The sequence below is a fragment of the Anticarsia gemmatalis genome, chromosome 30 (genome assembly GCF_050436995.1).
Source record: "Anticarsia gemmatalis isolate Benzon Research Colony breed Stoneville strain chromosome 30, ilAntGemm2 primary, whole genome shotgun sequence".
Lineage (NCBI taxonomy): Eukaryota > Metazoa > Arthropoda > Insecta > Lepidoptera > Erebidae > Anticarsia > Anticarsia gemmatalis.
In genome coordinates this window covers 4,782,353-4,809,751 of record NC_134774.1, presented here as the reverse complement: position 1 = coordinate 4,809,751, position 27,399 = coordinate 4,782,353, and the positions used below count along the sequence as shown (strand labels likewise).

Below are 27,399 nucleotides of genomic sequence, written 5' to 3'. Positions count from 1 at the left end.
TATTAACATTATTAATTAAATTACATTGTGTCTTTCTAAGGTCTCTGCTGGCACTCTTGAGACATAGGCGTGATATTACGCATGTAAATATGTATTTAGTTAGTTAAAATGTTGATACTTTTAATATAAAACCGAAAAATCGTAGCTTTCTTTGAAAAAATTGTGAACTACCTAAAAAAAGTCCTACAAAAAACTGAAATATTGTAGGAAAACCGTAAAATTTATTTAAAAAACCGTAATTCTCAACCGTAAATACCGAAATATTACCGAAATTTCTCACCTGGTATTCAAACATATCCATATCTCAATAATTACGAATTATACACTAATTTAAATTAAAATTACACTAATTAATTACTATATTGCACTTATAAGACTGGTTAATATTGCACAGATTATGAACATTCAGGTACTAAGACTTCACATTATGTTTACGTCAGTTTGACATTATTTCCAAGATGGCCGCCGCACGCGCGGTGCGCGTCGTTGCGCGGGAGTTACTGATGGTCGAATATCAAATGTGCCGTTTGTGGTAGGCGTGAAGGCAGTCATGGGGTTTGGTTCCGTATATAGGTAAATTTTGTTGTATTGGTAATTTTTGTAATTTGATAAGCTGCTAATAGTTTTAATTTTATATCCTAATTCTTTTGAGATTTGATAAAAAAGTGTTGTTACTAGGTTTTTTTTTTTATTTAAATTGTTTTAGTTGTAAAGTTGTATTGGTGTTTTTGTACTGTTTTAAGTTAAGTTAATTATTTATGTTAGATCGAATTTAAATAAGTTGTTTAGTTATTTAAAAAGTGTAAATTAATATCGTATATTAACTTCCCGTAGTCTTTCGTAAAGTAAGTAAGTTTAAAAATACGCTAAATTTAACCTAAAAATTTTATAACTTCAACTGAAACTCAAACATTTCAAATTATTCTTAATCTTTACATTCAAAAGTTATTATAAAACAGTTAAGATTTTTAATTATTAAAAAATATTTTAACTATTAATATTTTTTTTACTATCAAAAATAACATGATTGCATTACAGTCTCTTTTTCACAAATTTCAAAGCGTATTTTACTTAACGTTTTCCACCATGCACTACGCACCACTAAAAGCTGTAGATCTAATAGGCGAGTGTGAAATCGCCTCGTCTGGTCATTTTCTAACGGTGACGGAGCTTTAGCCATACTTTCATGTGCCCGACATTTCGTACTTACGCTTGTTACTCATTCGAAAGCTTTAGCAAAATCTTTCGAATACGGTACTAGTATAGTACATGTTTTTAAAATGGGACCTAGATTTGCTCCTTGGGGAACACCTAATACATTTCGGGAACTAAATGAGTTCCTTGGGAAACACCTAATATAAACTTTGTCAAAATCTTTCAAATACGGTACTACTATAGCACATGTACTTAAAACGAGACCTAGATTTGTTCCTTGGGAAACACCTAGTATATTTCGGGAACTAATAGTCCCTTGGGAAACACCTAATATAAACTTTATGAAAATCTTTCAAATACGGTACTAATATTGTACCTTTATACAAAACGGGGCCTAGATTTGTGCCTTGGGGAACACCTAACATATTTTGGGAACTACATTTGTTCCTTGGAAAACACCTAATATATTTCGGGAACTAAATTTGTTCCTTGGGAAACACTTAATACAAGCATTATCAAAATCTTTCGGATACCGTACTAAGTAAAGGAACTTGGGAAAAACTTTACTTAAAATGGGAGCTAAATTTGTTAGAGAAGAGCTCCTGGTTCAGTTAACAACGCGGATCGATCTCTGAGGTTAAGCCACGCTTGCCGAAGTTATTCAGTGTATGGGTGACCATCTCATACGTATCGATTTCCTCCGAGTTTCGGAAGGCACGTTAAATTGTGGGTCCTGGTGCTATTTTCTAAAATCTTTGACATTAGTTAACAGTAGTCAGGAGCTTGAAAGTCTGACAAAAAGCAATTTTCGGAAATCAGTTTAGCCTTTCTTCCAACTATGTTGTAGTCGGCTTCCAGTCTCACCGGATGCAGCTGAATACCAGTATTGTACATACAGCGACTGTCTATCAGACCTCCACAACACAGTTACCTGACTTATAACACGATACTAAGTAAGACTGGTTGTCATAAGACTTTTAGAGGCGATACGGTACCCACAATTTGACATGACTTTCCATATTATAAGTGCAATATGAGTGATATTAATTAAACTGAAATTTCAAGTGCAATGATTTCAGAATTAAGAACAGGATGCAAAATGAATAGAAATTATCTAAATCTTAACATTACTGTTATAGACAAAAAAATATAGTCTAGAATGAAAATGAATCACCGATATTATATTTTTGAACAACTAAACTTAATTGGATGATTCTTTTTTAATATGTTTGTTGCTGTCGGGACAAGTTTTGTATGGGATCAATGGGATCCAAATTCCCATGGGAATGGGATCAATGGGATAAAATTCTACTATTATAAAATTTGTCAAGATGTATCAAGTAATCCATACTAATATTATAAATGCGAAAGTAACTGTCTGTTACTCAATCACGCCTAAACTACTGAACCAATTTGTATGAAATTTGGTATGGAGATATTTTGATACCCGAGAAAAGATATAGGCTACTTTTTACCCCAGGAAAATGGCGCTATCCCATGGGAAAATTCAGGTGGCGGACGAAGTCGCGGGTAAAAGCTCGACCGCTATTCCATGGTATTTGTACTGTAAATGTCGGTCACCCATCCACAGAACAACCTCGGCAAGCGTAGCTTAACTTGTTGTTTACTAAGCCTACTAACTTATTGAACTACAGTAACTACCTAACGGTCGTTCGAAAATTGAAAGCGGAGACACGGAATTAACCCGAAATGACACGTGTTTTCAATGATTAATGATCATCTCGCAGTAATTAACGAATTTTAATCATTTCACCATTATTATTGACACTTAGAATATAATACATTGTTGCTTTTCGTACAATTCTAATTAATTTTTGAAATGAAAATAATTTTGTAATTATATTTTAAATTTTGTGGTGAAAGGCGATTACTGTTTGTACAAACATGTTTTGTACGTCATCTCAGAAACTATTGAAGCGAAATTTGGAATTTTTTCTACTTATATAAAGTTGAATTATTCTAGTTATTTATTTATTTAAAACTAGCTTTACCTGCATTTTCGTTCGCGTGCTAAAAATATAAAAACAGGTCACCGTCAGCTGTATAAGTCGAGTCACTGATGTTATACATTCTGTATGTTGTATACCTCCAGCCGCGAACTTTGCATACAAGACTCTCTACTAAGTTGTATAATTTTTTTTTGTAACCCATTACTGTCCCGCTGCTGGGCAAGGGTCTCCTCCCGTAATAAGAGAGGGGTTAGGCCTTCGGTCCACCACGCTGGCCAAGTGCGGGTTAGGGACTTGTATGCCCTCAATAAATGACAGCAAAATATGTAGATTTAGGACTACTACGATAAATAATAGTAATACTAGTAACAAACTTAGAGTCATAATAAACAGTGAAAGTTTAACTGTAGTAAGTAACGTTAACGCGACCGTCGTAGTTAACACCGTTATAGTTAACTATTACTACAGTAGTTTATTACTTGCTTACTAGAATATAATGTTAAAATACCTACGTTTTATGTCAATGGAGCTCGTGGCTTAGTTGACAACAGCCGCACGGATTAATCTCTGAGGTTAAGCTACGCTTGCCTAGGTTGTTATGTGGATGGGTGACCATCTTATACATATCGTGTTTCGGAAGGCACGCTAAATTGTGGGTCAGGGCTGTCATTTTCGAAGATCTTTGACAGTCGTTAACAGTAATCAGAAGCTTGAAAGTCTGACAACCAGTCTTACTTAGTATCGTGTTATAAGTCAGGTAACTGCTTCGGAGAAAATGTAAAAAGTCGGTCCCAAGCCATATCAAAGGCCTCTCGGACGGCTTGAACAACTTTGACACTAGGTTGACTACTAACCATACGACAAACAAACAAACAATCCAAACAATAACCTCGGCAAGGGTAACTTAACCTGAGACATCGATCGTCGTTGTATTTACTTCACCACGAGTCTATAAAGGCTATATTTAAAATACTTTAATTAAACAACTAAAAACAACGTATACTGAGAAATAAGTTAATTATTTGTAATTTTTTGTATTCTTGTTACAATGGGCTCAGAATTGACCATTAATCGATATTTTTTGTGGTCGAGGAACTACGCTGTAGTATGACCTTCAATTCAAAAGCAATGTTAAGGTTGAATTGGTAGTTTTAAAACTAACTTTACTCTTGACTTTGTCTGAATATTTGGCGTAAAAAGTGTCTTATGTGTTAATTTAGTTTATAAACTACCTCCGTGGCGCAGTGGTTTAGGTCGCCACGCCGTTACCATTGCGTTGGAAGGTCGTGGGTTCGATTCCCACACGGGGCAATTATTTGTGCGATCCACAAATAATTGTTTCGGGTCTAGTTGTACTTTGTGTCCGTTGTTTGTATGTTTGTAAAAGTCCCCGCGACACAAAAGCAATTCTTAATGCGGGAGTTGTCTTTTTTAATAGAATAGATAGAAACTACGTGTGTGCCTTATATAACAAATTTAACCCATTACTGTCCCACTGCTGGGCAAGGGTCTCCTCCCGTAATGAGGGAGGGGTTAAGCCTTGAGTCCGCCACGCTGGCCAATAGCGGGTTGGGGAATTCTTCAAGAACTGTTTTGAAGAGTTCTTGAGCATACATGGTTATACAGGGTGTCCCAAAACTCAACGATAATCTGAGACCGGATGAAAGGCCAAGTTATAACAGTTCTGGGAAAAATAAAAAAAAAAATCCATATCACTTAGTTCAGCAATAATAGTCATTTTTCAAAAAAGTGGAAATTCCACACCCTTGGTCGCATTTTCATGTCCAGTGATCACCAATGTCTCAATTCCGGTGTGTTTTTTTTAATTTCGTAATCTTAAATAAATATGCTATTAATCGTAAAACAAATTAATGCACAAAACATTGTTAATTTAATAAAAAAAGTCAAGTTTTAGTGAGTCATGGTTCTGAAAAATATCGTTAGTTAATTTTGACGCTTCATATTGAAAAAAAAATGTACTACACTACCCTTGGCAAGTTATTTCAAAAGTTGGCGCATTTAATCTAGATTTCAAAATGGTGCAACACTTGCCACTTTTCTTTCCATTAAAAATGTTATGTTAATTTGAACGAAGAGTATCCTCGCAGATGGATCGGGCGCAGTAGTTCAATTTAAAGACCTTCTTGTTCCCCCGATCAAAATCCAGTAGATATTTTTGTCTGGGAATGCATAAAAGAAAAAGTCTATTCGATATCAATACAAAATCTATCAGAACTTCACCAGAAAATTGACACAGCGTCAAAAGAAATAAATGCAAGGAATTTTACTTGACTGGTGAAAAGGTCGTTTGTAAGGCGTTGCAGAGCCTGAATTCGAGCCAGAGGGAAACAATTCTGAATTACTTTAGTTTAAGGAAAATAATAAAATAAGAACGATGGTTCGTCCATTGTTTTTTTTTTAAATGATTATTACCAATTATGTTTATTACATTAAATATTTGTTATGGACTGACTCAATTACCTCTTTACTAAAAATAATTGCTTTCCTCTGGCACAAATACAGGCTCTGCAACGGCGTACAAAAGACCTTTTCACCAGTCGTGCAAAATTTCTTGCATTTATTTCTTTTGACGCTGTGTCAATTTCCTGGCGAAGTTCTGATAGATTTTGTATTGATATCGAATAGACTTTTTCTTTTATGCATTCCCAGACAAAAATATCTACTGGATTTTGATCGGGGGAACAAGAAGGTCTTTAAATTGAACTACTGCGCCCGATCCATCTGCGAGGATACTCTTCGTTCAAATTAACATAACATTTTTAATGGAAAGAAAAGTGGCAAGTGTTGCACCATTTTGAAATCTAGATTAAATGCGCCAACTTTTGAAATAACTTGCCAAGGGTAGTGTAGTACATTTTTTTTTCAATATGAAGCGTCAAAATTAACTAACGATATTTTTCAGAACCATGACTCACTAAAACTTGACTTTTTTTATTAAATTAACAATGTTTTGTGCATTAATTTGTTTTACGATTAATAGCATATTTATTTAAGATTACGAAATTAAAAAAAACACACCGGAATTGAGACATTGGTGATCACTGGACATGAAAATGCGACCAAGGGTGTGGAATTTCCACTTTTTTGAAAAATGACTATTATTGCTGAACTAAGTGATATGGATTTTTTTTTTTATTTTTCCCAGAACTGTTATAACTTGGCCTTTCATCCGGTCTCAGATTATCGTTGAGTTTTGGGACACCCTGTATATTGGTTGGAGGACATGTAAAAAGTCGGTCCAGATTGTTGTTAATTAAGATAACAGTCGTTAAGTCATGTCAAAGTAATTTTGTGGCTTGAACAACTTTGACACTAGGTTGACCACTAACCATACGACGATGAGTTTCATACGAAAAACAGTCACGATCACTAACGATCGTTTCAAGCAAAACCGAACGCATTAACTAGTTGGCAACTATATTTGAGCAAAACATAAATAGACCTGTCACATTTGAAACTAACCAATCGCGATGTTCCTAGCAAAAACAACGATCAAATGATCCATGGATCATTTGCTATTGATCTATAGTGTTCGATATATGAATTTGTGGAAAGTTGATCGATGTTAAGTGTGTAGTGAAGAGTTTTGGAAATGGATGGGTGAGTGTTTTTAATTATTTGTTAGTTTACTTATAGTGTAGTAGTTAATGAAGTTATTTAGACTATGGCAATGAATCGCGTAATAAAATGTTTATCTATACTATCTATACTAATATTATAAAGCTGAAAAGTTTGTTTGTTTGAACGCGCTAATCTCAGGAACTACTGATCCGATTTGAAAAATTCTTTCAGTGTTAGATAGCCCATTTATCGAGGAAGGCTATAGGCTATATATCATTACGCTACGACAAATAGGAGCCGAGTACCAGTGAAAAGTGTTACAAAAACGGGGAAAATTATGATTCTCTTATGTGACGCGAGCGAAGTTGCGCGGGTCAGCTATTAAAAATAAAAATGTTACTCGAACATCGAACCCCAGACCTTGGCACACGTTTCTAAAGAGAGTTAAGTTAACTAGATTATTTTATTCATATGCAAATTTTAATTTCATGTTATGTATGGCTGAACACTAATTACTATCATATTAAATGGTTTAATTTGATTTAAAATGTACATAACTAGCTGACCCGCGCAACTTCGCTTGCGTCACTGAAGAGAATGAGTCAAAATTTTCCCCGTTTTCGTAACATTTTTCGTTGCTACTCCGCTCCTAATGGTCGTAGCGTGATGATATATAGCCTATAGCCTTCCTCGATAAATGGGCTATCTAACAGTGTAAGAATTTTTAACATCGGACCAGTAGTTCCTGAGATTAGCGCGTTCAAACAAACAAACAAACAAACTCTTCAGCTTTATAATATTAGTATAGTATAGATATCAAGACTGTTGCTTCAATCAGTCTAGTCTTTCTTCCAACTATGTTGTAGTCGGCTTCCAGTCTCACCGGATGCAGCTGAATACCAGTATTGTACATGCAGTGACTGTCTATCAGACCTCCACAACCCAGTTACCTGACTTATAACACGATACTAAGTAAGACTGGTGGTCTGACTTTCAAGCTTCTGTCTACTGTTAACGACTGTCAAAGATATTTGTAAATAACAGCCGGAATCCACAATTTAACGTGCCTTAACTCGATATATATAAGATGGTCACATTGGTCACCCATCGAAAGAACAACCTCGACAAGCGTTACTTAACCTCAGATGGACTCGATATTTAAAAGATGGTCACATTGATCACCCATCCAAAGTAAATCTTCGGGAAGCGTTACTTAGCCTCTGATGAACTCGACATTTTAAAGATGGTCACATTGGTCACCTATCCAAAGTAAATCCTCGGCAAGCGTTTCTTTAACTCAGATGAACTCAATATTTAAAAGATGGTCACATTGGTCACCCATCCAAAGTAAATCCTCGGTAAGCGTTACTTAACCTTAGATATCGAAAATAAAATTTGAAAAATATAATAATTTTCCAACACTGTATTGGCCACCTTTCTACTTTCTTGCTATTCCTTATTATCGATCAATGATCTATGGATCGGATCTATAGATCGCGGGGTCATGCGGCAATTACGATCTATTCAGAGTCGAGAGCATTATACATCATTATGTTGTGGGTAGATTGTGAAAGGAGGGAGTGTTTGAAATTACTGGATTTTCGTTTTTGTAGAGTTATTGTTTTTTGTTGTGTTATTAGGTATTTTGGTTATTTAAGTAAATTAATAATAATTTAAAGCTTAAGATTTTTATATTGAAGGTAAATTTTTGTGGTTGAGGCTAAGGTTTTATAACTGAATTAGGATTTCGGATTTTAATATACATATGAAATTGTTTTAATTTATATAATTTAGTAACATATTAAAATGTTTTTTTACGGAAAAGGACTTCGCTTAGTAGTGAGACAAAATAAAAGTTTGGACCAATTTATTAAAATAACTAATTATTTATAAAAAGTACACATTTTGCTAAAGTTCTAATATAAAAATAATATAAGAAAACATTTTAGACTTAAGTCAATATTATTACCATATTTACATGTAAATTAACGCCATTATAATTTAAATAAAAACTGATTTATTATAAGAATTACATAAGATTTTAATACACTCTTAAACTCAAAATTGCTCACACTGACTTTTGAACGTAAAATCAGTCATATTTCAAAATGTCTATTCACATTCTAACAGCCACATACGAACGGTATACTACGGTACAATTTGAACAACTTTCATCTTTGTATGTATGTATGTATGTATGTAAAATAATTGTGTACGATTGAAATTCATTGATTGTACAGTAATAATATAATCAAATAACGGGATTTGACAAATTAATATAAAAAATATTCGGAAGTAATTCTCTAACAAGGCTTTAATTTAAAACGCTATTGATTGAAGTCGTGGGTTCGATTCCCACACGAAACAAATATCAGTGCGATCCACAAGTAATTGTTTCGTGTCTGGTTGTACTTTGTGTCCGTTGTTTGTATGTTTGTAAAAGTCCCCGACACAAGAGCAAATCTTAGAGCGAGAGTTGTCTTTTTTTAAATACATAAAAAGGGTTAGAAGAAAGGCTAGGCTATCATAACTTTAACTCTTGCATTGTAAAAAAGAGAGTAGTGATAGCCGAGTGGTATAAGTTGACACCTCCCACGCAAGTGGTCGCAGGTTCGAACCCGAAGCAACACACCAATGACTTTTCCAAGTTATGTGTGTATTAGAAATAATTATCACATGCTCCAACGGTGAAGGAAAACATCGTGATACAACCTTGCATGCCTAAAATTTGTTTAATACATTTATTGAGGGCATGCAAAGTCCCCAACCCGCACTTGGTCAGCGTGGTGGACTCAAGGCCTAACCCCTCCCTCATTACGGGAAGAGACCCTTGCCCAGCAGTGGGACAGTAACGGGTTAAATTTATTGTAAAAAAGGCAATTTCCAAAAGTACTCTTAAAATGAGAGTAAATACTTCTCTCATCTCAAACTGAGATTGGAAACCATAGTCTACCACAACGAAGACAATTGTAAGTTAAATTAAGCCCGTGTTTTCATACAATTACATACTATTATGGTTCATTAAGAGGCCGCCATAGTGTTTGACGTCAAAGAAAATAAGTAGTGTGGCATGACGGTTATCACTATAAGGTAGGCAGAATAAGTGATTACTTGCTTCTGGACTTATATTCTGACAAGTGAGTAGATCTATCTATCGTATGGTTAGTGGTCAACCTAGTGTCAAAGTTGTTCAAGGCCTTTGACATGGCTTAACGTCTGTTATCTTAATTGACAACAACCGGGACCGACTTTTTACGTGCTCTCCGAAGCACTGTGTCGCCCAATTCAAATACTAGTATGCGGTCACCCATCTATTGAATGGCTGCGCCTAAAGTTGCTTACGGGCAGAGGAAGGTTTATGTGTAAAATTTGTATAGATTTTTTTGTATAATAATTGTTTGAACCGGGAGAAGACGGGGCCGGCCGCTAGACTAATATAAATTAAAAAAAGACCAATATCACTTTGATCAACCTGGGAATAGAACTCAAGCCATCGTAGTTAGCAGTCGAAAACACTACCGCGCCACAGAGGCAGTCTCACTTTAACTATTATATATATAAAAAATTATCAATTTGTCATTCCGTCTCACAGGTGGGCATCACCTGTCGTTTTCTGTCCAAACATTATCCATCACTCGCTCTTTAAAGTTAACCGACTGCGGAATAAAAGTTAATGATGTTTTACATACTTTGTTTTAAGAAAAGTAGACAATAGGTTAGTTGTCTTTCAGTCAAATCAGCTACTCTTTATGAAATGTCAAAAACACAGTATAGAAATATGACATAGTGACGTCACTATTGCAGATTTTCGTTGATATCAAATAAGTGTCTAATAAAATGTTTCAGTCTGTATTAATTACAATTTCAACATTATTTACTAAAAATACATAGTCTGAGCATTTTAGATGAACCTTTTACGAGTACGAGTTTAATAATTTTTCGTTAACCCAGTCAACTACCCAATTTGCTTTGTCTATACAAATTTGAGTGCCTCTGTGTAAGATGTTATTGGTCTTTTTCTAATTTATATAAGACCAGAGGTCGCTCGTGACTTCGTTCGCGTGGAAACCCTTCCCGTGTAAATCCCGATCCCTCGGGAACTCCGGGATAAAAAGCCTATGTGTTATTCTGTGTCTTCAGCTACCTACATACCAAATTTCATCCTAATAGATTCAATAGTATTTGCGTGAAAGAGTAACAAACATACATACTCACAAACTTTCGCATTTACAATATTTGTAGGATTTTGGATATCAAACTTCAACCTTTCTCTTTATACAAGAATTAACTAAGCAACGCAACCTCTTGAAAACATTTTCGAAATGTCAAAAAAACAATTTGACATTTTTGACAAATTATTCGATGACAGTTGCCAGACACAGGTATGTGTTTTTTTCAGCCTACTACATGACAGTTCAGGGTTGCCATTGTTAAATATATGTTTGGTTAAACCGCTAATGGTGATTTTGTGAAGTGGTAATAGTTTTGTGAAATAAAAAAATATCGTGACCGCCTTTGTGGCTCAGTCGGTAGTACATCCGACTGTTGATCATCAAGCCTCGAGTTCGATTACCAAGTCGTACAAAGCACTAAGGTTTTATCGTATGGTTAGTGGTCAACCTAGTGTCAAAGTAGTTGGTGCATTTGACATGAGTTCACTGTTGTTATGTTAAACAACAACTGTGCGTGCGGGTCGGTAAACGATCTATGGATTAAGCAAATCTTGGCGCGGTCATTCCATAGATCGGTGACCGCATAGTGGTATTTGAACTGGGTGTCTCCGCGTTAAAAGTCGGTCCCGGTTGTTGTCTACTAAGATAACAGTCGTTAAGCCACGTCAAAGGCTTGGCTTGAACAACTTTAACACTAGGTTGACCACTATCCATACGATAAGAAGAAGAAGACTTACTTGTCTGATGTACATTTAGTGGTAGTTCATTCAATAGCGTTTTTTTATATAAGTTTAAACCCTATTGAATAGGTAAACTACCGCTAAATGTACCTCAGAAACCGGGGATAACTTGTCTAATGTACATTTAGCGGTAGTTTATCTATTCAATAGCGTTTAAACTCATATAATAAATAGTTTGAATTGATAAACTACCTCATATAGGCACATAGCTCGCAGAACCGACGGCCGTTGGGGCAGAAAGGTTCTGGAGTGGCGACCACGAACCGGGAAACGTAGTGTTGGCAGGCCCCCCACAAGATGGACCGACGACCTGGTAAGGGTTGCCGGAGTCCGATGGATGAGGGCGGCCCAGGACCGGTCCTATTGGCGCTCGATGGGGGAGGCCTTTGTCCAGCAGTGGACGATTCCCGGCTGAGATGATGATGATGATGATGATAAACTACCGCTAAATGTACCTCAGAAACCGGGGCAACACACTGATCGTTTACCGACCAGTGAGCGTCTTAAAACATTTATAACCAAGTTGTTTTAAAATACTATAGTTTTTTGTTCGCTTGGTCAGTTGATATTGAACTTTGATACCAATTATAAAGGTATTAGAGACTAAATTCGTCTATTATTTGTTTTGTATACTTTTTGCGATGTGATGTCATTTTTTCTTTGAAGTTTCCGTGTATCACTACATACTAATATCCTACTAATATTATAAATGCGAAAATTTGTGAATATGTATGGATGTTTGTTACTCTTTCACGCAAATACTACAGAACCGATTACGATAAAATTTGGTATGTAGGTAGCTGAAGACCCAGAATAACACATAGGCTACTTTTTATCCCGGAGTTCGGATCGGGAATTACAGGGGAAGGGTTTCCACGCGGACGATATGGCGAGCGGCCTTTAAACTATTGCCATAACTATAGTTACATTTAAAACCAATTAGGTCGGTCTTAAATCCTTTTCAAAAGTCCCTGCATATGAAAATATGCAACGTAACGGACAGACAGATCGCACGATAGGCCCTTAATAACATCTTAAAATGCTGTATCATTCTCGATTGTGTTTCAGTCGATCGATAGCGCAGTGTCCCGTCGCGAAATTAAATGGCATATGTTTGATATCCCTTTGGAAAACGCCGGCTTTATTGATAGGTTTAGAAGTCTAAAGTTTGATGCCTGAGTCGAATTTTTTTTTTATTGGCGCAGTGGTTTAGGTCGCCCCGCCGCTACCATTGCGTCGAGAGGTCGTGGATTCGATTCCCACACGGAACAATTATTTGTGCGATCAACAAATAATTGTTTCAGGTCTGGTTGTACTTTGTGTTCGTTGTTTGTATGTTTGTAAAAGTGCCCGCGACACAAAAGCAATTCTTAGTGCGGGAGTTGTCTTTTTTCATAAAAAAAAAAAATATCGGTGATGTGTTGTAAAAAGGTCAGGTGCTACTCTTAACCGACGGTCCTGTATGACAACATGTATGTATGTGAATGAAGCAAGGGAAGTTTGTAAGGATCGTACCAAGTGACGTTCTTTGGCATCTGACTACCTCTATACGTGCCCTCCGAAGGACGGAGACGCTCAGTACAAATACCTCTATGCGGTCACCCATCTATAGAATGACCGCGCCAAAGTTAGCTTAACCCACAGATAGTTTACCGACCGGTGAGCGCAACTTGCTATAATATTAATTAGTAATCAAAAGGTCTTCTGCTTTCTTGAGTCTTTTAAAAGATTTAATACGCTCAAATGATCTTAATATTTGCATCAATGAATTCAAATGAAAGTATCAAAAATATTATAACTAGTTTCAAGCCGCGATTTCACCCGTGTGGTAGAAAAATCCATGAAAAAATATTATATCTATACTAATATTATAAAGCCGAAGAGTTTGTTTGCTTGTGTGTTTGTTTGAAGGCGCTAATCTCAGGAACTACTGGTCCGATTTGAAAAATTCTTTCAGTGTTAGATAGCCCATTTATTGAGGAAGGCTATACATCATCACGCTACGACCAATAGGAGCAGAGTAGCAATAAAAAATGTTACAAAAACGGGGAAAATTTTGACCCATTCTCTCTTATGTGACGCAAGCGAAGTTGCGCGGGTCAGCTAGTGTATTAATACAGGTTATCCTACTAATATTATAAATGCGAAAGTTTGTGAGTATGTATGTATGTATGTTTGTTACTCTTTCACGCGAATACTACAGAACTGATTACGATGAAATTTGGTATGTAGGTAGCTGAAGACCCAGAATAACTCATAGGCTACTTTTTATCCCGGTGTTCCCGAGGGATCGGGATTTACACGGTAAGGGTTTCTGAAGTCGCGGGCGGCCTCTAGTAAACTATATTTGTGCCAAATTTCATTAACGCTCACCGTTCGGTAAACGATCTGTGGGTTTAGCAAACCTTGGCGCGGTCATTCCATAGATGGGTGACCGCATAGTGGTATTTGAACTGAGCGTCTCCGTGCTTCGGAGGGCACGTTAAAAGTCGGTCCCGGTTGTTGTCTACTAAGATAACAGTCGTTAAGCCACGTCAAAGGCCTTCGGGCTTGAACAACTTTGACACTAGGTTGACCACTAATCATACGATGAGAGAGAGAGTAGTTTTGGCGTGAAATTATTTATTTAAGAAATCAGAGCATTTTCTTGTTAAATATTTCAACAAGTTCTTGTTAAAGTTAACTGTCAGTTATGTTTGTTTAACCGAGGAATTTTAACTTAAGGTAAATATTAAAATGTGTGATTAAGAATACAGTAGCCGGATTTACGAATATTTAAAACTTATTTTAGTGATGTTGTTTGTCGATAATTTGGGAATTTATCGATATAATTATACACTAACCCTCTTATTCATAAAAATATATGAAGTTATGAAAGGCTTATAAAGAGTTTTGTTTCTTTCACTTCTTAGCGAAATGAAAAAGAGAAAACATATTATAGTAGTTCTTTAACTAAAATAGGTTTATAGTGTGTAGTGTAAGAGGGATAGTAACACGCCTGTTATACCTGAAAGGAGCTGAAAGTGTAGGCATAGGTACTGAAATACATCCACGTTTCGCCGTTAACGATGATATAGGGGGCCAAATTCCGAGTAAATACTGAGAACAGTGTTATATTAATGGGAAAACACTAATAGTATATTAAATCCATATGTTTATTGAGCTGTTTTACCGATGTACATGTAAAAAAAACTATATTTAAAGTCTATCATATTTGCGTATAGCGTATAGCCCCATTGAGTTATGTTCTTTCTTATATACAGTTAACGTTATAACCAAAGTTTTTGACCAGACAACTAATCTTTTAACAATAATGAAAGCGTGATTTTATATGTGTATGCATGTAATATTCGTTAAATTATTTCTTTTCTGCTATATATTGAAACTTTCTTCTGCTTCCGCGAATTTTTGTTAATATTGAATTTTATGCTAAACTAGCTGACCCGCGCAACTTCGCTTGCGTCACATAAGAGAATCATAGTTTTTCCCCGTTTTTGTAACATTTTTCGTTCCTACTCCGCTCCTAATGACCGTAGCGCGATGTTATATAGCCTATAGCCTTCCTTGATAAATGGGCTATCTAACACTGAATAATTTTTCAAATCGGACCAGTAGTTCCTGAGATTAGCGCGTTCAAACAAACAAACAAACAAACTCTTCAGCTTTATTATATTAGTATAGATATCCCCATTGAGTTATGTTTGTTCTTATATACAGTTAACGTAATAACCAAAGTTTTTGACCAGACAACTAATCTTTTAACAATAATGAAAGCGTGATTTAATATGTGTATGCATGTAATATACGTTAAATTATTTCTTTTCTGCTATAATATTGAAACTTTAATGTCCTTCTTTGCATTTTTGTTAATATTAAATTTTATGCCAAATTTCTGCGCTAAAAATGCGGCCTTTTATTAAAATATCGATATAAGAACATCACTAAAATACAAAATACCGACATGTTCTGTTTATTTAGGGGTGCCACTTGAAATATTGTAAGTGTCCGAGTTTTTATAACAGCGAGGCAAAGGCATAAGGTATGCGGCCTATGACGTCACGGCCGTGGGCGGGACTACCTGACAATATGTGTATAATTTGTGACTCATTTCAATCGGTCTAAAACCATAACTTTTAAACTCTCGCGTTGCAGTTTAATGAATAATAGAATAGCGCTCATAGTCAGATGTGCTCACCGGTTGGTAAACGATCTGTGGGTTAAGCAACTCTTAGCGCGGTCATTCCATAGATGGGTGACCGTCATGGTAATTGAGCTGGGCGTCTCCGTGCTTCGGAGGGCACGTAAAAAGTCAGTCCCGGCTGTTGTCTACTAAAAAACAGTCGTTAAGCCATGTCAAAGGCCTTTGGCTTGAACAACTTTGACACTAGGTTGACCACTAACCATACGACAAAAAAAACTTAACTACCATAGTCAGTATTCTGCTCATCCTATTTAAATATCAGTCGTGAAACTTTCTAACCAAATACCAAAAGCTAAATAATTTCAAATATGTAGTGATGTACTCTGTCGGCAGATAGCGATACTCAATCGACTGAGATAACAATCGATTATGATACACCGATCATGACCAGAGGTCGTGACTTCAAATCCCGGCTGTTGTTAAGAATTTTGGACTAAAAAAATGGATTTGGTATTTGTAATCGTTGTTATATTAGGTCGGGGAAAAAGTCTCTTCGCATTATAGTATGTATGAACTTGTAAAAAAATCTTTTCTCTACAAAAAAAAGCTCGATATTTGGGTACCTCACGAGCTCACTGAAAGAAACCTAATGAACCGTGTACTCATTTGTGATTCTTGGAGCCAAAGAGATTTTATTACAAGTTCATACATACTATAATGCGAAAAGACTTTTTCCCCGACATAATATGTAGTTATTGTAAATTTGATATATTACTGTCCCACTGCTGGGCAAAGACATTCCTGAAATGAAGAATAAAAAAGTTAGGCCTTGAGTCCACCACGCTGACCAAGTGCTAAAGAACTCTCAGGCATGCAAGGTTGCATCACGATGTATTCTTTTACCTTTGGAATAAATGATGAATAAGTATGACCGATTAATATAATATGCAAAAAAATATTCTATACTTAAACAACATTTCACGAAAATCTCTTTTGCAAAAAAAATAGGTATCATACGAGTATCTGTATATCAAATTTCATCAAAATCCGTTCAGCAGTTTTCGAGAAATTTAGTTACAAACTTCGCATTTTCAATATTTTTATTTATCTTTGCGGTCAAAAGCAAAGAATTAGTATTCAAAAAAGAAAACCACCTTTTCGGTAGCTTTAAACAATTAAATACAAATTGTTCACAATTTGTCCGTCTGTATGTTTTTTGTACGAAATGATTGATTATTATTTGAACTGTCTGTGAATGAACGAGAATGGTCCAAGTGAATGTTTCTAATATTATAAATGCGAAAGTTTGTGAGAATGTATGTATGTTTGTTGGCCTTTTATGCAAAAACTAGTGTACTGATTTAGATGAAATTTTGCGAGGCGATAGTTTATAACCTGTTTGTTGACTGTCTATCAGACCTCCACAACACAGTTACCTTATAACACGATACTAAGTAAGACTGGTTGTTAGACTTTCAAGCTTCTGTCTACTGTTAACAACTGTCAAAGATCTTCGAAAATGACAGCCGGGACCCACAATATAACGTGCCTTCCGAAACACGAAGGAGCTCAATATGTATAAGATGGTCACCCATCTACAGAACAACCTCGGGAAGCGTAGCTTAACCTCAGAGATCGATCGATCGATGTACCTAATATATTTTTTTCATGTAACTACCCTATTAAACGCGTAATTCTTTAACTTGGACTGCTATATAACCCTACATCGTGTGTGGTAAGAGCCGTGTGACATCGCTTCATTTATCATCGTCTGTGGGACAGAGCCGAAACCTGCTCAGTTTGGGCTCAGCCGTTTTGTATGTGTGTTTATGTGGTTGTAAGAGTGCAGGCTGCAGGTGTATTATTGTATTTATAGAAGGTAATTCACATGAGAAATAAGATTACTAAGTTTACGTGAGTAGGTTAATTATTCGATTTCGATTCGACTAAGCATATGCTGTTTATGTCACAATGTTAGTTACCGTACTCCAACGGCTTGACCGATTCTCATGAAATTTTGTGAGCATATTGAGTAGGTCTGAGAATCGGCCCACGTACCATTTTTCGTACACCTAAGTGATAATGCTTGTCCAACGCTAACATTTTTTTAAAATTTATATGACAAAACAACGTTTGCCGGGTCAGCTAGTAACAAATAATTCCTTGTATTTCCAAAATAAAGTATCTGTATCAAACAGGCCACCGTCAGCTGTATAAGCCGAGTCACATTCTTTAGCTGCGAATCTAGGGTGTTTACAAAGTGGTTGTATGGACACTGACCTGGTTATGGTAGTGCGCGAGGGGGTGATGCGGCACATGCCGCATTGCGGGGTGCAGCATCTCTCCGCTGCCGCCGGCGCTGCCACTGCTGCTGCCCTCTATCGCCTGTATAAAACACTAGTATTAACATACATACAGACATACATACATACAAACAGACATAAAATCACGCCTTCTCCCCATAAGGGTACGCAGAGACCATTAATATCGCATCAAAAATATCAACCACAGGAGATATTGCTGGAAAAAACAGTTTCTTTGCTCGATTTTGGTTGACAAGAATGCTAAATAATTTAATTAAACTGAACTCAAAGCTTTTTATTTTTATAATACAAATACTATCTATACTAATATTATAAAGCTGAAGACTTTGTTTGTTTTTTTGAACGCGCTAATCTCAGGAACTACTGGTCCGATTTTAAAAATTCAGTGTCAGATAGCCCATTTATCGAGTAAGGTTATCCATACTAATATTATAAATGCGAAAGTAACTCTGTCTGTCTGTCTGTCTGCTACTCAATCACGCCTAAACTACTGAAACAATTTGCATGGAATTTGGTATGGAGATACTTTGATACCCGAGAAAGGACATGGGCTATATATCATCACGCTACGACCAAAAGGAGCAGAGTACCAGTAAAAAATGTTTCGAAAGCGGGGAAAATTTTGACCCATTCTCTCTTATGTGACGCAAGCGAAGTTGCGCGGGTCAGCTAGTCATATATATGTATCAAATATGATATAATAGATATGTGATTAAGATGAAGTCAGAGGTGCTATACACCCACGTTTCGCCATTTAAATTGTTTTTATGTAAAAGAGGTAAGCTTTTAAGGGTGTAAGCTTATTGCCATATACCGGGCACATTACCAAACTCTGGGCTACTACCTGTAGCTGTGACTCCTGGGCAAGAACCTCCTCCCAAAAGAGGGAGGGCCAATATTTAATACATGTTTGCTGTATGACAAAATGTGTGATACCAACTTATTTATTTGTATGTAAACCACGTCTTGTAACACATTGTCTGCAAAAAATATAATTTGAGTTTTAAAAACCCTTTTCCTCACCTCAACAGGTTCATTCTTAGTATCAGCCTCGTCTCCCAACTCCACGAGCTGGAGAGCTTCCTCAAGAAGGTCGAACCTCGACTCCTCACTGCTCACCAGCTCCCGAGGAAGGTCACCCTGGATCACGTACTCGCCTGGAAACAAACAACACCATGTTAGTGTTTGTTTAGTCAAAAACAACAAAATTTATTCTTATTCCTAAAGGACAACTCCCACACTAAGAATTGTTCTTGTATCACGGGGACTTTTACAAACATACAAACAACAAACACAAAGTACAATCAGACACGAAACAATTATTTGTGAATCGCACAAATAATTGTTCCGTATGGGAATCAAACGCACGACCTCCCAACGCTATGCTAGCGGCGTGGCGACCTAAACGACTGCGCAACGGAGGCAGTAAAAAAAAAACAAATAATTTTTCATTCAGGTCAAATATTGTCACTTATGATAGTCGTTACAATTACTGAATCTACCACTAGCTCGGAAAGTGTACAGACTTATGAGAAGAGCTAGCAACAAACTCACACACACTCTTTTCAATTGCGAAATTTAGATCTTTGCTTAAAAGACTTATAGAAGTAAATAATAATAACATCCTCCTGGCCGATATTCGGCTACGGCGACCAGTTTGATTGAAACCAGCCAACTGTGCAGGACTTTGTTTATAGAGCCTAAATGTCTGCATAATATACAGGTATACGCTCACTATTCCTTTACTCTCATAGTCCGGAAGAGTAGAGAAGCACTAAGAGAGGATTTTTGAAAATTCCCTCCCGAAGAGGGTACAATTTTTTATATAAAAGATCAGCAATAAAAATGACGCAAAAACGCAAAATTCCACACAGACGAAGTAGCGGGTAGCCGCTCGTAATATAATAAACGTGCAATGAAAGTTCAATAGTTAAAATCAAGACACATATTGTCACTCAGACTTAAAAAATACCAGTAGCAAATAAAAATTATTCTACCTATCAACACTCAATCGTTCAATTCATAATCCTTTCTAATCCCTACACCATTTATTGTGACCACTGTACGGTCTACGGGACCGTATAAAAACTGACTTGTGGACTGTGGTCTACCAGACCACAATAGGATTAGTTAAGTGACAATATTGTGAGACTATAAGCTTCTGGTCCCGTTATTTTTCTTTACAAACGTCAATGTGACAGGTTTTTTCAGTGATGGTACTGATAAGTGCTTTTTGTGTGCTAATTAGGGACTTTTAAAATTTAGGATTTTGAGTTTGAATTACAGAAATATGGTCTGTGTGATTAGAAAAGCGATTTAATAAAAATAAATATGGCGTTATTCCCGTACATCCATACTAATATTATAAATGCGAAAGTAACTCTGTCTGTCTGTTACTCAATCACGTCTAAACTACTGAACCAATTTGCATGAAATTTGGTATGGAGATATTTTGATACCCGAGAAAGGACTACTTTTTACTACGGGAAAATAACGCATTTCCATGGGGAAATTCAGGTGGCGGACGAAGTCGCGGGTAAGGCTAGTTATTAGATAAATGAGTACGACTGGAATGGAGCTGTATTGTACGTGAATCGAAGTTTTAGACGTATAATATATTAAAAACATGTGATTAAACTTCAAAAACATTAATTGAACTAGACTAAATTTAAACCAATATGGACAATGAAAGTTCCAGCACCGTACGTTAAGTTTTGTGAATACAGAAGTGTTAACAAAGTACAGTCAATCTGGGTAACTTTGATTCATTTGGGTTTTTAGTGTTATTCAAAGTTCGCAGAACTGAAAAAAGAATTGTAAATTGTGCTGGTTTCATAAGTAAAAATAATCGAAACTAATTCCACTGTCAATGTTACCCAAATGAATCAAAGTTACTAAGATTGACTTTATTAAAATGAATTATTAAATTCAATTGGATGTTTTATCGAAGTTCTTTGTCATTTTAGGAAACTAACGCTTAACTTTCAAGCATTTATAAATCTAGATCATAGAAAGAATATTCTTGTTTAACTCATGTTAAATTTTGCGAACACTAAAACGTAAGTTCTTGAGGAAAAACCACAATTATGCTGATGCGCATCAAAGCTCTGCTAAAAACTTAAAATATATAGGGTCTTCTCATAATAGCTAGTAATATTATAAGAGGCGATACTGCTAACAAATCTGATCAAGAATCCGCAAAAAAATATTTTTAGGACATATTTTTTTTGTGGATTCTTGATCACGGGTAGTATCGCCTCCCAAAATATCACCAACTATTATTTTCTATTTCTATTTATTCATTTATTTCAGGCAACTGAGGCCCATAGAAAATACAATAAACAAATTACAAATTTAAAGTATAAATATACTAATACATACATAATTAATATAATTTATAATTATACACGATTATGAGAAGACCCTATATTACTGTGTATTGTCTTAAAACCCCACAAACATACAGACCACAGTAACCAACAATACATTAAAGACTATCTTTACCATTTCTAAGAACAGCAAGAAAAAATCATCAATTATGATTTACGGTCTAACCCTTTGGCTACCGTAGAAAATCGTCGGTCTGCCGGACCGCATAGTAAAACAGATTATCACCGGCGCTCAAAGGGCTAAATGATTTATTATACGAGTCGTAAATTATATAAAATAAAGAACTTTTTTTTCGGAAGCCACAAGGGAGGCTTTGGGACCCGTATGGCGGTGGTTTTGCCAATTTTTTTGTGTGATTTCAAAGCCGTTTGTCGTTTTTGCGGAAGCCGAAAAGCGTGAAGTGAACCGCAGTAGTTGACTTTGTGTACAAGTTACGGTAATAAAATTAATAAGAATTAACTGTTATGCCCATAGCCAGTTGCACTCACCGGTCGGTAAACAATCTGTGGGTTAAGCAAACCTTAGCGAGGACATTCCATAGATGGGTGACCGCATAGTGGTATAATAACAGAGTGTCTCCGTGCTTCGGAGGGCACGTAAAAAGTCGGTCCCGATTGTTGTTAATTAAGATAACAGTCGTTAAGCCACGTCAAAGGCCTTCGGGCTTGAACAACTTTGACACTAGGTTGACCACTAACCATACGATAAGAAGAAGACTTCTACCTACTTCTTAGAGCATAAAAAACGTGTTTATAAGCAAGTATATATACTAAAAACTCTCTACATTTAGAATTTTACCTTAGCAAGTAAGTATATTTAACTAAAAAGACCCTACATTTAGAATTTTGCGTTGGCAAGTAAGTATAATATTTAACGAAAAAGTCTCTCCACTCAATATTTTACAGAAAAACCCACAAGAACACACTTATATGAATACAAAGAGTATTTTTTCAAACCTGTTAACCCACGCGGACCCTAAATTAAGACCCGTACAGTCTTTATAATTGCAGCCTTCTGATTGGTCGACAACATACCAATATGGCCGCCCGGACAAGGTATAATTATAATATGTTTTTTATAATTTATTACGGTCCTGTTTTTATATGATTTGTGTTCGACTCCGTGGCGCAGTGGTTTAGGTCGCTGCCAATGCGTCGGGAGGTCGTGCGTTTGATTCCCACACGGAACAAAATGATTTAGGTCAAATATTGACACTTATGATAGTCGTTACAATTACTGAATCTACCACTAGCTCGGAAAGTGTACAGTCTTATGAGAAGAGCTAGCAAGAACAATTATTTGTGCGATCCACAAAATTGTTTCGGGTCTTGTTGTGCTTTGTGTCCGTTGTTTTTATGTTTGTAAAAGTCAACGCGACACAAGAGCAATTCTAAGCCACGAGCACTATGCACTATTTTACGAAAAAACTAACAGAAGGGTTTTAAACCAATTCGGTATAATATATCTTTTATCCAAATACTTTTTATCCAGGGAAATCTCTTTACAGACACAAGTCGCGAAAAACAAACTATGCTGTAGTTTATTTAAAGTGTGTTGTGTACAATACACAGATACACTCTCTATTACATCACTCTCATAGTGCGAATGCGACTTCGTCTACGTAAAAAGATTTCCAGTGGTAAAAAGTATTCTATCTAGTAAAAAATCTGTAGTATTTGCGTGAAATAGTAACAAACATCTTCAACATCACAATCTTTCGCATTTATAACATTAGTAGGTTTCAAACAGAAGAATTAAACAACGTATTTTAAAATCGTACTACAAATTGATCTAAATTTAACCAAACTAAATTCGTACTAACAAAAATAAACTCATTACATAATATTCAGTTAAAACGTAACCTTGACAGTGACTGTCACGGGCCGAAAGTGAAGTGATCTATCGATCATAGATCTATGGATCTATAGATCATTGGCGTGTCCGTCTCGCGTATTGTCAATTACATCGGCGCTGAATCGCAATTGAATTGTATAAAAAAAATACAAGGAAAGTTTGTGTTGGTTTAAAAATAGCGTTTAGGAGGTTTTCCTTGTTTTTTGGGCATGATAAACTTATATAATAATACGCCTGTAATGCTAGAAGGTGTTGGCAGAAGTGAAATACACCCACGTTTCGCCATTAACAATGTTAGTCCCACGTAATAGGGGGCGAGTATGTCATATACCGGACACGTAACCAAACTCCGGACTACTATTCAAAACGATCTATTAAAGTTTTGTCCGACCAGGGAAATAGTTTTTAAAAGGATTTTCTTTAATAAATGTAACCCATTACAGTCCCACTGCTGGGCACGTGTCTCTATGAGAGGTAGAGTACATCACAGTGATCAAGTGACACTTTACATTACTACAACAACTGTTTAAACAACTCTCACACATGACATTGCTCGTTCCTTCACCGTTATAACTCCATTATTACACACATCACTTGAAAAAACCATTGGTTCTTTACAAACCTACGGTCACTTGCGTGAGATCCTATACCACTTGGCTGCTATCCATACTAATATTATAAATGCGAAAGTAACTCTGTCTGTCTGTCTGTCTGTCTGTCTGTCTGTCTGTCTGTCTGCTACTCAATCACGTCTAAACTACTGAACCAATTTGCATGAAATTTGGTATGGAGATACTTTGATACCCGAGAAAGGACATAGGCTACTTTTTACCCCGGGAAAATGACGCAATTTCCGGGAAAATTCAAAAAATGCAACGAAGTCGCGAAAAATCAATATTATAATGACATTGTATTAACAAAATTCCGTTGTCATGGCAACTGTTTTAATGGCGGATATGCCTTAGCGCGACTTCGTCATATGAGATATAAATTATTTTGAGAATATTTTTCGTGAAAAAAAAAACATATTTTATATCATCACGCTACGACCAATAGGAGCAGAGTAACAGTAAAAAGTGTTACAAAAACGTGGAAAATTCTGACGCATTCTCTCTTATGTGACGCAAGCGAAGTTGCGCGGGTCAGCTAGTTTCCCATAAAGATAATAAAATTAATTACGAAAGTTAATAATTATAAGAACAATAAAATTATTTTTTTATCTTAACACAAATCGTATGAAAGTTTTTAATGTATCTATGGAAACTTTTCTTTTTTATGACATTTTAAGTGAATTAACAGTGTTTCAGAAGACACGTTAAATTGTTACCGGTTGTCATTTTCAAAGATCTTTGACAGTCGTTAACAGTAGTCAGAAGCTTGAAAGTCTGACAACCAGTCTTAGTATCGTGTTATAAGTCAGGTAACTGTGTTGTGGAGGTCTGATAGACAGTCGCTACATGTACAATACTGGTATTCAGCTGCATCCAGTGAGACTGGAAGCTGACTCCAATATGGTTGGAAGAAAGGCTAAGTTGATGATGATGCTGTGAGGAGGGTTTTAGTCTAAATTCTCTAGCTTTCCCTCGCGTGGAAATTCACCTCCTTCAGACAGTTATTTCCAAGAGTCCTCTCTTAGTGCTCCTCTACACTTGCTAAGGAATGTTCATAGCAAATGTCAAGTTTGTACGCCCAGTAGTTTCGACTGTGCGTTGTCCATCAGTCAGTAATGGTAGTTTTATATTAATAATACATTAAAGTTATATATAAATTGACTGAAATATAATAATTGTTGAAAATGTCTCTACGATTTAGCTTCGAGTTTACAAAAACAATATGTCTGCCGGGACAACTAGTTTATATGAAAACAAGATGGCCGACTAACGAATGTCAATTGACAACAATTGCTCTCAATTATTAGTCTTTTACTATTGGTTTGACAATAGGGTAGTTGACCATAGTCAAATCTAACAATCTTTATAGATCTATACTAATATTATAAAGCTGAAGAGTTTGTTTGTTTGAACGCGCTAATCTCAGGAACTACTAGTCCGATTTGAAAAATTATTTCAGTGTTAGATAGCCCATTTATCGAGGAAGGCTATAGGCTATACATCATCACGCTACGACCAATAGGAGCAGAGTACCAGTAAAAAAAATTATAAAAACGGGCAAAATTATGACCCATTCTCTCTTATGTGACGCAAGCGAAGTTGCGCGGGTCAGCTAGTACATAATATCACGTCTTTTTCCTATAGGGGTTGGCAGAGACTAAAGAACGTCACTTGGTACGATCCTTAAAAACTTCCCTTGCTTCATTCATACATACATGTTGTCATACATCTTGTTATTATACTAACTATTAATAAAATACCTATTTTTGAATAAAGACTGACTTAAGATCATCGTGTGCGAAGTACTCGTAACCGACGGTCCTGTATGACAACATGTATGTATGTGAATGAAGCAAGGGAAGTTTGTAAGGATCGTACCAAGTGGTGTTCTTTCGCCCCTATGGGAAATAGGCGTGATTTAAGTATGTATGTATGTAGTTAGGCCACTGTACATTGACAAATTGAAATCAATTGTGTCCAATAAAGTTATATTGAAGGAGCAGCTATTTTAGATTTCCTGTCAATCTTAATAATTTGAACCAGAAAGGGAATAGGCATACATCCTACTAGTATTATAAATGCGAAAATTTGTGAGAATGTATGTATGTGTGGATGTTTGTTACTCTTTCACGCAAATACTACAGAACCGATTGCAATGAAATTTGGTATATAGGTAACTAAAGACTCAGAATAGCACATAGAACACCTTTTAACTCAAAAAATATTAATATTTCGACAAAATTTACAAACTAATCATTCTAAAAGTACTGCGAATTCTTTGAAATATCATAAAATAAATTCTCACGAAAATTGATGCAGCAGTTTCATACATCAACGAAACATACATACCAACAGATTTCAAATTAAGAATTACAATTTAAACTTCGAAAGCTCGACCCTAAACCGGTTACATTCCTTTGTAGTGGAAACTGTGAAACATATACCCGTCTCTTTCTCGCACAGAGCTTTTTGTTCTAGAGTGAGTGGGATGGCGATATATGTTTTTTGTTGGTATAATTCTTATTATGTGTTTTCCTTGTGTATTAGTATATAATATTATGTGTTGTTATATTATGTGCAAAAACTTGTTGAAATGTACGTCATTGTTCAAAGAAAAAACTTAAAATAATGATACGGGTATTCGTTAATTTGAAGTTTCGTTAACTAGTCATTACCCGCGACTTGGTCCGCATGTTAAGATTAACGTACATACATAATATCAAGCCTTTTCCCCATAGGGGTAGATACAGACCACGATCCTTACAAACTTCCCTTGCTTCATTCACATACATACATGTTGTCATACAGGACCGTCGGTAAAAGATTTCTTAGCGTGATGATATATAGCCTATAGCCTTCCTCGATAAATGGGCTATTTAACACTGAAAGAATTTTTCAAATAGGACCAGTAGTTCCTGAGATTACCGCTTTCAAACAAACAAATTCTTCAGCTTTATAATATGAGTATAGATTAGATACTAAAATATCTGTATATTAAATCTCCTTGGTAAGTTAGTGGTCAACCTAGTGTCAAAGTTGTTCAAGCACGAAAGGCCTTTGACATGACTTAACGACTCTTATCTTAGTAGACAACAACCGGGACCGACTTTTTACATGCCCTCTGAAGCACGGAAACACCCAAACTCAAATACCACTATGCGGTCACCCATCTATGGAATGACCGCGCCTAGAGTTGCTTAACCCACAGATCGTTTACCGACCGGTGAGCGCAACTGGCTATGAGCGCCTCAAGTATATAAGTTAAAAAACCCTTTTACATTATATAAGGGTGTGAACATTGCCCTCGCGGCGGGAGGTCGCCAGTTTGATCCTCATTCAAAGCTCGACGCCCGCTGGGTACCGAAAGGCAAAAAGTATAAGTATATAATTTAAAATGGATTTTTAATTAGTTTAGATTATATAAGTACTTTATTTAAAGACATCTACCTAATAATTTTTT

General features: G+C 36.0%; 1 protein-coding gene and 1 long non-coding RNA gene across 12 annotated transcripts in view; both read right to left on the bottom strand.

Annotated features, from left to right (window-relative positions):
* LOC142985437 (segmentation protein cap'n'collar-like) overlaps positions 1-27,399 on the bottom strand; it is a 185,414-nt gene that overhangs the window by 50,462 nt on the left and 107,553 nt on the right. For all 11 annotated transcript variants that reach the window (XM_076133624.1, XM_076133625.1, XM_076133626.1 and 8 more), the window contains exons 6-7: positions 19,108-19,241; positions 18,041-18,145 (exon numbers count right to left, since the gene is read on the bottom strand). In XM_076133624.1, the coding sequence (XP_075989739.1) occupies positions 18,041-18,145; positions 19,108-19,241 (239 nt within the window). The remainder of the gene's footprint in view (positions 1-18,040; positions 18,146-19,107; positions 19,242-27,399) is intronic.
* LOC142985443 (uncharacterized) overlaps positions 1-27,399 on the bottom strand; it is a 161,186-nt gene that overhangs the window by 50,462 nt on the left and 83,325 nt on the right. The window lies entirely within an intron of this gene.